Consider the following 12,162-nt stretch of genomic DNA (forward strand, 5'->3'; position numbering starts at 1 on the left):
ACACACACACACACACACACACACACACACACAGAAACCCTCAAAAGCAGACAGCCTAACTAGGATTTCCTCATTCTTTGTTGCTGTATTGACACCATGAATGTAATACCATCATCATCAGGGTCTGTGTACACTAATTATAACCTATATAGTCTTCTTTGTGAATGTAATTTGAATCAGAGAGCTCTGAATATTGCTTTTTTAAAACACCTTGGAAACTGAAATTTGCCTTTACACAACTATATTTACAACTAGGGAATTTGGAGAGCGATGGCCCAATGCCCTATCTTACAATATAAACAAAAGTGAACAATAATGACTATATCCATCCTTTGATTCGGGACCACTCCAAAATGGGCCTTTATTAGCCCCATCCTTACACCAAGTTTCATGAAAAGTAAATTTTCTGCAATCCTGATGACATAAACAAAAACAACTGTAGAGTGATACATTATTATTCAAACAACGTTCAAATCACATTGAAAGTACATAGCACATGTCAATAGTGCTGCACATTTAATCTTTGCTTGTGACTGTAAAGGCTATGCTTCCCACATAGATTTACAGAGTTTATTTCTGCGATCATGGCAGTACTGCCTCAGCTGTTATCCAGCACTGTTGTAATATACAAATATTTGATTTAAATACACAATATTTGTTTTTAGGGAAATTGTTGTCGTATATTTTATTGTGTGTCTTCAAAAGCTTGGTAAATCTCAAAATAGAACTCAATAGTTTGTGATATGTGGTCTCTTTGGTGGTAACACTTGTGAGTTAATTATGCTCCTTTACGAAGATATCGGCCCTGCTTGTGTGGTCCACACTGTACTTGTGGTTTACTTGGCAACAAAGAGAGAACAAAACAAGTCATCTTTTAATTAGAGCTATCTTTATGCTCAGGGAAATGACTTAGAGATGCATAGCGGAGACCGATAAGCCTCCACATCACCCTGTCTCTCTTTCCCCGTGGAAGTACAGTTTATGAAATGGATCGGCTTTATAAGGACACACTGTGTCTGCTGTGCACTGGTTCAGTAACCCAGAATGAACCCATCATATAATCAGGCATCTCCAAATAGGGTCTTGCTTTTCTTTGTCTCATGGCTTCATCCAAAATCCCAATCACTTATCTCCTGTGGCAATAAATACATCTGCTGATAATCCAAATGTCACATCGTATTAACAGCTGAAGACTTATAACACAATCCATGCTCTCCCAACAGCATTAGACCCATCAGACACCGATCGATGAATACAAGATACCATTGTTTTGATCTAATATATCAGTGAACCTGCTCAACGGCCAACAGCAAAGGACTGGCACTTTAATGGAAAATGTTGGTTTGCTGAAGTTAATTATATCTGAATACACATAGATAAATATAAGAGTAATCCATCTGGATAGTGAAAGTGATACTAACGCTGATATTATGCCTGCACCCATTGTGAAAAGTCCATAGCTCACACTGTTATTGTGTGGCTGAGCTCTTCTCTTAACTCTCTGCAATACATTCTTCAAATTCCAATGTGAAAGCCATCTATACACACTGAAGCCAGGGACACATGATAAACACAGAGAGAGGTAGTCCTGGGTTTTTCAGGTTGATACATGAATGACAGGGCAAAGCACTGCCTGGTAGATGCATGTGTGTGTGCGCGCATGGATGTGTATTTGTGTGTTGGTGCACCAGGAGGGCATTGTGTGAGGTGGAGTGTGAAAGTCAGGTCGCCGGGGGATTGACTTCTCTTCATCAACAGCGCTCGGAGGCTCTGTCACTCAGCAGGTACACCTCATCGCTGGGGAACGCACTCTCACTACAGAATAAACACTCCTCACATCTTCTGCTCTCACTCACAGTCTACGGCCAAGAGGTGCCAGGGCATCAAGTCAGAAACACAGACCAAAAACTGGCCGCAAATTTCACATGGCATGTTGACAGCTGGGGTATACTATAGTGGATGGATGTCAAGACCTGGAGAAATACTCTATGAGATGAATGCAGAATGTGCAGCTGGTGAAAATGTCTTTGAGTGTCACCAAAAAAGAAGGGGGAAATATTTATGATGATTACCGTTTGGAGGCAGGAAGGTGAAGGTCTGGCACTGGCTCCTCTTCCTCTTGCCGTTGCAGACGTAGAAGTCGACCTGCACCGGGCTGGATATTCTCTGGTTCCTGTACGGCGGGATCTCCACAACAAGAGAATTCTAAAATATAAATAAGATGCAATATGACATTTCCTCTTTATGAGATAATACAGCAGCTGATACCATCATCAAGTAATTAGTTGTATTTACTCATCTGATTTCATGGAACTCTTACAGCAAATGTAAGTTTGTACTAGCACTTCCTGTAGCCTATTAATCATCAGCTATGTTTATTTTACAGCTAGCCTTCATTTAGGGTACTGTTTCCAAGAGGCTCGGCTAGGACTAGTCTAAATGAGCTTGTCTGGACTGTGTAGACGGAGTAGTAGAGCCCATGAGGTTGGTCCAGTGCCCATGTTTTTCTATGAGGAAAACCCCAGGGCTTTACCTTTGTCCCTTTACAGCAAGAGAGGAGAGAGGTAGCCGGCTTATTTGTTTGCACAGCCATGCGTCCCTGTGGAGAGGCTCGCCTTTCCCCCTCCTCCCCTCTAGGCCAGACCTTGGCAAGCCTGGACGTATCTGAACTTTCGACTGCTTGCTTTCTGACAAGGGAACCTGAGTTTCTTGTGTCTAATTCCTAGGATGGCTGTCATTCACGGGTCTTTGACAGAAGAAGGTTGTGGATAAACGGAGCAGTAAGGGAGCGGTGGAGGTTGGGGGGCCTGCGTCTTCCACCCTCGTCTGCCCTCCACATGCATGACGACACATGCAGGTGGCTGATTGAGTGTGTTAAGTGTGTGCATGTGCACATGGCTTTTCCCTCTCCATCCTATCCAATGAAAGTTAGCACGCTCTGGACGGCAATAAAAACACTGTTGGGCGGGCGGTCTGGAGCACTTTAGTGTAGTCTAGTGGCGACTGATGATGATGAAGGCCAGGGCTGTCTTGCTGTCGTTGCCTACTTGTATGTTAGATTTATAAATAAACATGCGTATTTTTATATCATCGACCTCGCCTCCCAACAACCCCCAGCTAAGCCTTGCACGCCTGCTAATTTTCCAGCATCTGGGACTCTAGCCATAGCACATCAACCAGCCCTACAGGCCAATTAGACATTAGACTCAATATTTACCCTCCTGATGCAACCATGTCATTTACCTGAGTCAAATAACAGCAACAACAAGGAGAAAAACAGCCTCAAGTTGCACCGTTTACATGCGTGTTGTTAATTTTAGACTCCATGCAAGTGTAAATTGCCTTGGTTAGTTTACACAAAAACGGGGGAAGTGGGGGGGAGGACGAGACGCTGATGAAAGGCATCGGCAATTCAAAACATACTGTCATCACGCACAAGCAAACAGATTTTCGGAGACCTTGTGCTCAACTCTCCGCCCCGAGAGCAGGCCTAACGAACCTCAGTCAAGTCTTAATTAACTCCAGAACACAAGCGGCTTTCTGTGACACGTAGAACAACATTCGCTTCATTCCCTCTCTTGGCGACTCCCTTTCACTCAGTTTTATATTAACACAATCTGAATCTGTGGCTGGTTGGTTTATTTTCTCATTACGCGTCTCATGAAAAGCAGCAGGTAAAAGCACAGGGTGTAATCCGTCCTTGGCTGCATGATCGCGGGCACAGACGAGGTGTTAAAGTCCAATTCAACACTTTGCTGTGAACTAATAGTCTTGCTATGCTGGAGAGACTGTGGCATGAGTGTGTGTGGGTTCACGCTTTTATTTGTCCTCAATGTGCATGTATTCGAGCGTGTTGAATGCAAAAACAAAATGACAGTCCGTGTTTACTCCGTTAGGGTACGGACATTTTGTGAAAATTCCATTCAGGATTGCATGAGCTAATCATCATTGTCTATTTTGCAACTTGTAACGCCTCAACCAAGGTTACATCATTGCAGGGGACAGATGAGGAGGAGACAGAAAGAGAAAGTGTCAAGGGAGGGTGGTATTGAAGAAGCATTTCCAATGAGTCACTTTGGTGAGGTGCACTTACATTTTTGACGGAGTCCTTGTCAACTTTGGCTTCTGTCTCCCACAGATGATGCCCATCTATTGGAAAAAGAATTAAATGGAATATTAAGTATTATACAAACAACAAGGGCTTTAAATGGAGATTTACCTAATGTAATGCGGAAGAGATGTGTGCTCTGGCATTTATGTTAATGCTGCAACAATTCGCACACAACGTCTGGAAAAATATCTTACAAATTGTTAGTTTTCAGATATTCCCCTTAGAATGAAGATTACAATGTTGTTAGGTTTAAGAACAGATTATGGTTTGGGTTTTCAGTTAAAGGGGACATAATATGATAATATTTAGGTTCATATTAGTATTTTGTGCCTCCACTGTGACTTGCTTTTATGGTCAGAAAAGGCTTATTTTTTTCTGAAACTTCCCTTGCTGCAGCACCTCTGTCCAAAACAAAAGCCAAGTCTGCCACGACTGGTTAGTCGGCCAGCTCTGTTGTGATTGGTCAACAGCTTAAAGACGTGTTAGAAATGTGGCACCCCTTTTCATATTACGTATAATGTATTGTAGCACTAGCCAATTGAGGTCATTTTAGGTTTTGGACAATAGTGATAGCTATTGGTCACTGTTCTATGACCTTTTACACACACTTATTATGAAGGACCGGAGGTGTGTAACATAAATAAAAAGTGTATCTCTCTTTAACTTCTTAAGTGGGATCTCTCATCTTCGGTGTCTATCACCATTGAATGTGCCACTATTTTTCGTCCCTTCATTAAATATTTGATGAGCAACTTTTTTTAAAACTCCTTTTCTTCTCTCTTACTTTGTAACTTTGATCTGTGAAATAACACCCCTTAGAAAAACTGCAGCTTTTGCTTGGGTTTCCTTTCTTCTCATCTCCATCTTGTTGTGGTAAGGTCGGAGGTTTCCCTTGCTGCCATGCACTAAAAAGGTCTGTGAGCTACTGCAGCTGTTGGGAGCCTGCAGAAGCTCAGCTCACATTCTTTGTTTTTTTTCTTCTGTGATTTCATGCCACACCTTAGCACACACAGACTCTCTGGGCTCTGCTAGGGCAATCAGCACCAACCACAGTGCCATTTTGTTTCTTTTTTTCCCTTAAGAACCAATGACTCATTAGAGCTGTCAGAAATAGAAGTGACACAGAACACTCTTTGTGTCAGTGACACACCATGTGATGCAATAGCATGGGCACTGTGGCACAGCTACTTTATGTTAGCTGGGGTAAGCACCAGCTGTGGCTTCATGGATAGAATCCACTGCTGAAACGCTGAACTTGCTTCTGGGACAGGAAGCCATCAGATAAGATAATCAGACTCAGTTTCCAAATAACTGATAGCAGAAGTCTAGCATGTTTTTTACATCAGGCAGTGAAGTAAAAGAATATAGGATCCCAGCTAGGGTTGGTTTATTATTGGTGAGCTGTGGTAGTGGGGGCGGGTGGTCAGCTTTATTATTCAGGGAGTGAACATCAGTAGATATCTCTTTCCAAAATGGCCATATTAAAAATCGAGGAAAGAGAAAAACAGACGGTGAACAGATCAGATAAGGGTTTTTCTATTTGAACTTGGGGGGAAATAAGAGTTGCATATGGAGAAATGTGCCTCGCTGTAATGGAGATGATGACCGAGGGAATAGAAGAAGGGGTCCTATAGGACTGCCATGTATGGTGGATTGAGATGCCCAAAAGAATGAGGCTCACAATATGCTCAGAAAAAGGAAGGGCAATTAGAGTGAGCACAGACCGGGAGAAGGTCAGAGAAAGACAGAGACAAACAGAGATGAGCGTTCCTCATGTTACGTCTAGGGGAACCAAGAGGGAATCTCACCCGCCTCCGCTCTGGGAGACACTCCAAGTGGGAAACCTTAGACTACGACGTCAATCCCAGCCTCCACGAGTAAACATGTTTTTCAAACTTTTCTTCCTTCCTTGATCTTTTCTCTCACCTTCTGTATCTCTCTGTCACTTTGCTCCTCCAAACTTTTCAAAGATTACTCCACTAGACATAGCAAATGTGCAAGGGAGACTGAATTGGCAGGGCCCACATGTAGCATACCTTTGCGAGTCAGAGAGCGCTGTACGACTGATAACCGCAGAACTTTCCATTCACCCCGTCTTCCCTGCAACATCTGCAAAAAGCTTCTGTTCCCGACAACACCTCCTCCTTCACGCACCCTCCACCCACGCAAAATGCACGCAAGCAGATGCAGACGCAGGCACACACGCAGCCACAGTATCCTCTTGCTTTGTTCTGGTCTAAAAATTGAATGACATGAGAGGGAATCACAAAATAATAGTTGCTATTGGAGCTGTTTTCAGATCAATCTGGATCCATAATCCAGTCATATTTAAAGAGAAAAATGAATGGAAGCACAAACACAAATGGGCAACTTATTTTTAGGCTTTGAGTTTAAAAGGTAAACCAAGCATCTGCCCATTGCTCTGTATGACTCCCTTGTACAAATGATATCCACAACGCCCCGTCAAAAGACAACCAGGACAACACAATCATTCATCAGAGAATTAGAAGACATTGAAGGTGGGGCTTCTTGGAGTCTTCTTCAATTCGTTACACCACACAAAGCACAGCAACAGTGTTGTTGCAATAATAAATCCTATCATTCGTCATATTTTCAGGAAGTTTGGGTAATAGTAGAGATGAAGAGATGGGTCCTTGTGTACAAAGCAATGGATAGCTGAGTAATGGCATCCCTGTCCTTATCATGACCTTGCAGGTTTTGGCTTGCAGGTGATTTTTCTTCCTTAAAAATGTTGTGTTGTGCACAGCAACTTCCACTGACCAAAAAGAAAATATCTTAAGGATGGAAAATATGATTCACATGCCTAATTGTGGATGTTGTCTTGTGAAACAACCCAGACATATTTTGCAGCAATGCCTCTTTTCCAGTAGATGATTTTCTGGCAATTTTTGCTTAACATTTTTGAAGAATATTTTCCATTTTAGTGCAGTTCTTCTTTTACTAGCCACACTTTAAATGCTTCAGTAATTTCACAGCAAATAACTTGGTGTCCAATGAGAAGCCAAGCCAAAAGGCCAAAAGGGGTTCCCCCATGACTTCTCCCTGAGGGGCAGCTGCTCTCCCTCTAAAGCACCTGACCTCTGCCAAACTGAGGAGTGGTGAAATTGGAGAAATGCGAGTCTGCTTCAGATTGAGAGGCTTCTGTATAAATTATGACCTGACAGTAGATTTGTGATGGTTTTATAGTCAGGAAGTGAGTTATTCTTGGTGTAAAACAGGAACAACGTGAGCTGACTTGACCTGTGGGTGCAGGCTGAGGAGGATAGCGGCCAAAAGAGACAGATATGATCCTTTTGTCAAGACTCCAGCTGTGTGGTATTTAGTCTGAAAAGGATCTAAAGACTGAGGGGATGGCTGGAAGGTCATCCAGACTTTTACAATTGTATAATATTTGGGTTCAGGTGGAAGATATAGAGGTTGGTTGCTCTCTATGGTGAGCCCAGGGAAGGTCACTGCAGGATCCTAACTTACAAACCCCACTACTGACAGAATGTAAGAGGGATTTGAACCACATATGAGTCATGTTTCAGACACGTTCAAATAATTGTGGAGGCCACAAGACAATCTAGACATCATTCAGTTATGATACCTTTTGATGTTAAGACATGCCAAAAGCAGAGGTATTTCAAAAAGTATGCACTGGCCTGTTGCTGATAAAACTTTACAACATGAAAGGAATGGGCTTTAATAAGTCAGAAACATTGGGTTTGAGAGACAAACGTTATGTTCCATTTCTGAAACTATACCAGGACAAGATAGGTATACCTTTTACCCTAAGGGACAGCTTTTGACGAGTGATTGTATGTTTCAGGTGGAATGGCAAAGAAGCATAGGAGGTTAAGTCCCTGCAGATCTGTCATAGGGCTCCTCCTTGAACTACAATTATTAAACATAATCAATGATTGTGGTGCAGAATGCCATCCTAATTAGAAAGCATAACTCACTCTTCTCTCACCACATGCCTGGAGCAGGGGTGGAGGCTGACTTTACACTGCCATGTGCCTTCATATGAGCCAAGATTATGCAGGTTATCCTAGCCTTAAGCCAAAGGGCCGTCTAGACATACCGCTAGAAGTACAATACATCGACCGATTTGTCTGGTGTTTAGACTTGCCCAGGGTAGAAGTGTTCAACAAAGACTAAACAGAAAAAACTCTAACACTACGGATCACATTCTATAAGGCCTGCGTCTCTCGAATGATTAAGAACCCAAATCCAAATATGTGTGCCTGTTGCAGAGGAGTTTCCACATGACAAGAGAGATGACAAGAGAGACAGACTAGAGGTATTGTTGTGGACTTGTGGAGCTGGACCAGCCTGAATCGGAGGTGGAGAAGACCAGGCTTCTCCCTGCTGCATCCCAGGCATGTGTGGTGCTGCCGAGCTCCAGGCAATGCTCCAATCCGACCAGATGTAAAAACTATCCAGCCCACCAGGGAATTCCGTTACCTCCCCTCTGAGTCAGAGTGTAGGCTTTCCCCAGCTCTCTCTCCTTCTCTCTGGTTGTCTGTCTGTCTGTTTTCCCTGCCTGTAGCACTCATTCCATCCATGGAAAGGGTTAGGGCAAGCCAGAACACACGCTGCACAAGGTGCGCCAGGTATGTCTTCTCACTCAAGTGCCAAAAGAGCGGTTTAGGCAAAACACTGACACAACCTCAACACATAATATAATACAAATCAAGCGAAACTAAGCAAAAGAAGATGGAAAGCTTCATAAATGCCTACTTTGCGGCAATGTGAAAGGTACAATTCTCAACTGCAGAGGAAAAAAACTGATAAGGCGTATTAAAAATACATGTCAACAATAATTACCATTGAAAAGAATGTTTACATTACAGCAGGAGAAAAAGTGGACTTCTGGTTGTGGGTTTTTCAAGTCTATCATTATCTAGCCACTGTTGTTTCTCTGCATGTGTGGTCTGTGATGAGCTAAAAACAAGGTGAAGCAGTTATAATAATGATAACTAATACATTGAACGATGAAACATGTCGATAAAAGTCACGTAAACATAAAACTATTTGTTGGGAAATGTAGAAGTTGACCCTGAATTATTATTATTATTATTCACTGAAGAGTCAATATCAGGTCAGCATATGATCATTTTTATCCTCCGATGTCACAGGATTTCTAAGGAAGGCCTGTCTTTTTTGCCTCCTCTTCCTCCCCTCTTCCTCTCCCTACCCTCTAAGGGTCTTGTCTTTTCCGTCTCACCCCTCCACAGGGAATCCCTCGCGGATGACTCACTGAAAACACTTCCTACTGAACAACGCAAACAGGCCCGCAGGCTAACAGGGACGCTGCGCGCACACATACAGTACACAACAACAAACACACACGCGGTGGATGCACACAGTTTGCATCAGTTATCCTGTGGGTGATGAAGTGGAGCAGTGGGGACAGACCTGGCATTTGAAAAGCAGAAGTAATTATTTTTCAAGGCGCATTAAGTTCTCCCACTGTGGCAACAGCTATGAGCTCTGCTCATTTGATACTAAGGACATCTCATGGGGGGCAGACAGACAATCAAAACAACACAGAGGGAAAGAAAGGAAGTTTAAAGTGACAGCAGAACACAAAGGGAAAATATGGTACATAGAGGTTTTTTAACGGTCTCGCATTTAAGTAATTTCCTATCGAGAGATAACAACATTTAGAACTCTTGTCACATATCCATACTTTTTAATGTAGCAAAGTTTATAACTTGTCTATTTATTTATTATTTTATGTCTTGAAAATCTATAGAACCTATTTTCAATTAGAGTAAGACATACATTTTAATAGAGGAAATATTTCTGAAACCATACAGTATAAGCCCAAACTCCTATTGCACCAATTTATCCTCTGTGATGTAAAGCCAAAGCACAATATTTAAGTGCTTAAACTTCTCAATTGTCCAGCCACAGTTTTAGTTCTAACACTATATGTAAAGTAATATAGTGGATAGGATACAAATATGTATTTGAAAGAAGGTAGAGATGTTTAGTGGCAACGGTCTTTGATGGTACCAATAAGGTTTACAATAATTCTAACAATCATTTGTGCCAAGAACATACGTGCTACTACAGTTGGCTTGGAATACATAGACTGTATGATTTTTCCATTTTGCTTAGAGAACTGGAGGTAAGCTAGCTACATATTCCTTGTTAACTAATGGGGAACAGTGAGAACTTGCAATATCGGATCATGACTCCGCTTTAACTTTGAGAGGGCCTGAGAAGTTCATTCAACTGGTCAGGAGCAGATGACCTGAACAATCCAATCCACTTTATTTCTATAGCACATTTTAAAAACAGAGGGTTTGCCAAAGTGCTTCACAACGAACATATCATTATACAAGTCCTCGGTCTCCCCTGTCCACTGTAACGGGGACAACTCCCATCAAGGCTGGTATCCAGTCTGACTCTAAATGTGTTGTGTGGCTCCAAAATCAAATCAGACAGTGTATGCCCGGATTAAAATGTTTACATTGAAGTGGTAACAGAGTAGAGTCACTGATTTGCCAAGAGCTAATGGATGTTTTTGGTGTTCCTTCATAATAAATTGTTATTTGGAGAAACCCTCATATGTTAATGTCACCCATCATTTAAGAGTCCGGTAATTAATTGACATCTGCTTTTGTTGTTTTCAAAGCAGACATTTCCAAAATAGACATCCGGGAATGTTTTTGCTAATAGCAGCATCATCCTTGAGTGTTAACAGTTAAAGAAATACATGAATCTATGATTTATGGCTGTCTCATTTGGTCTAATATGCTTTGGTGCTGTGTGTGATCTCCCTCTGACTCAACTTGGATGATGGTAACGTACGTATAATCATTAACACAAGTTGGATTTGGACACTCAAAAACTGTCTGTTGCTCCTTATGATTTGTGGAACTTTCTGGAAGGTGTTTATTGGAGTCAATTTTGGAAAATGAGCAGCCGTCCCGGCCTTGATGGCAGTAACATTAATGTGCTGTCACCACTGTGGCAAAAGCAGTGATTGGTGTTGTGCTGTACAAAGAGCTTGTCTGTGTGTGCCACTGTGTGTATAAGCCATGTATAAGCACATGTCTGTGACTAGTAATCATTGTGGTGCATTGCTCTGTATTTCATGGGTGCAGTCATGAACTTTTTCAGAGTGAAATAAAACCTAAGTTATAGAATAAATCTGTAATATAATTATAATTGTATTGGTTTCTTTTTTTCCCCCATTGCAGTTTGGTCTTTTTAAATCAACAATCAGACAGATTTGAAGTCTGGTAGCCTTCCTGAAACAGCGGGATTCTTTGAATAAGATTCCCAAAAACAACATTTAGTAGTATATTTACACGAGTACTTTTCCACACTAATGCTTGCTCAAAGATAGTTACCATTAGTGAGTGATGTATGTGTTCCTGTGTGTGCATGTGTGTTCATTCGTCTGTAATGGACTTTTCGACTTAGGAGACCCTGGAAGTAGTGGGTCATTAAAGTTTACATAAAAGCCTACTGAGTAGCAGACAGACAACATCTCTTTCGATTTCTCCCTCTCCCCTTTTCGACACAGAGTTGAAAAACAAACCACTGAAATGTCCAAAGCAGGCACGAGTGAGGGGATCCCGCTAGCGTAGAGCTCCAAGCCGGCTAATGTCTTTAACGGGTATTGAGGATAGAGGTAAGAAGAATAAAGGATGAGGGAGTGAAATTAGAGAATTAAAGGAAGAGGAAGAGAAAGAGGGGGAGTAAAAAGAGTAACACAACCTGGAAGGGGTCATGAGTCTCAAATAGCAGGGAGCAGAGCGGCCAAGGTCTGTGTGTGTGTGTGTGTGTGTGTGTGTGTGTGTGTGTGTGTGTGTGTGTGTGTGTGTTTTCCTCTCCAGGGGATCCCCCTTCCATGACTAAGTAAAGCCAGGAGGAGGGAGACCCCATTTGACCAAGTTCATCCACCTCCCCTGACCCCATCTGTACCTATCTCTTAACCCTGAGGCACTTAGGAGTACTCTCACAGGGTGCGGCAAGGTAAGAAGACAAGGCAGTAAAATCATTTCATAGCTTGTCTTCTTTTTTGA

The 12,162-nt window shown here is 42.2% G+C and overlaps 1 protein-coding gene across 2 annotated transcripts in view; it reads right to left on the reverse strand.

Moving 5' to 3' along the window:
• LOC104943363 (nuclear factor of activated T-cells, cytoplasmic 1-like) overlaps window positions 1-12,162 on the reverse strand; it is a 76,169-nt gene that overhangs the window by 43,160 nt on the left and 20,847 nt on the right. For both annotated transcript variants that reach the window (XM_010768739.1, XM_010768737.1), the window contains exons 7-8: window positions 4,094-4,149; window positions 2,073-2,205 (exon numbers count right to left, since the gene is read on the reverse strand). In XM_010768739.1, the coding sequence (XP_010767041.1) occupies window positions 2,073-2,205; window positions 4,094-4,149 (189 nt within the window). The remainder of the gene's footprint in view (window positions 1-2,072; window positions 2,206-4,093; window positions 4,150-12,162) is intronic.

Source organism: Notothenia coriiceps, unplaced genomic scaffold (genome assembly GCF_000735185.1).
Source record: "Notothenia coriiceps isolate Sejong01 unplaced genomic scaffold, NC01 NC01_scaffold00005972, whole genome shotgun sequence".
NCBI classification, from domain to species: domain Eukaryota; kingdom Metazoa; phylum Chordata; class Actinopteri; order Perciformes; family Nototheniidae; genus Notothenia; species Notothenia coriiceps.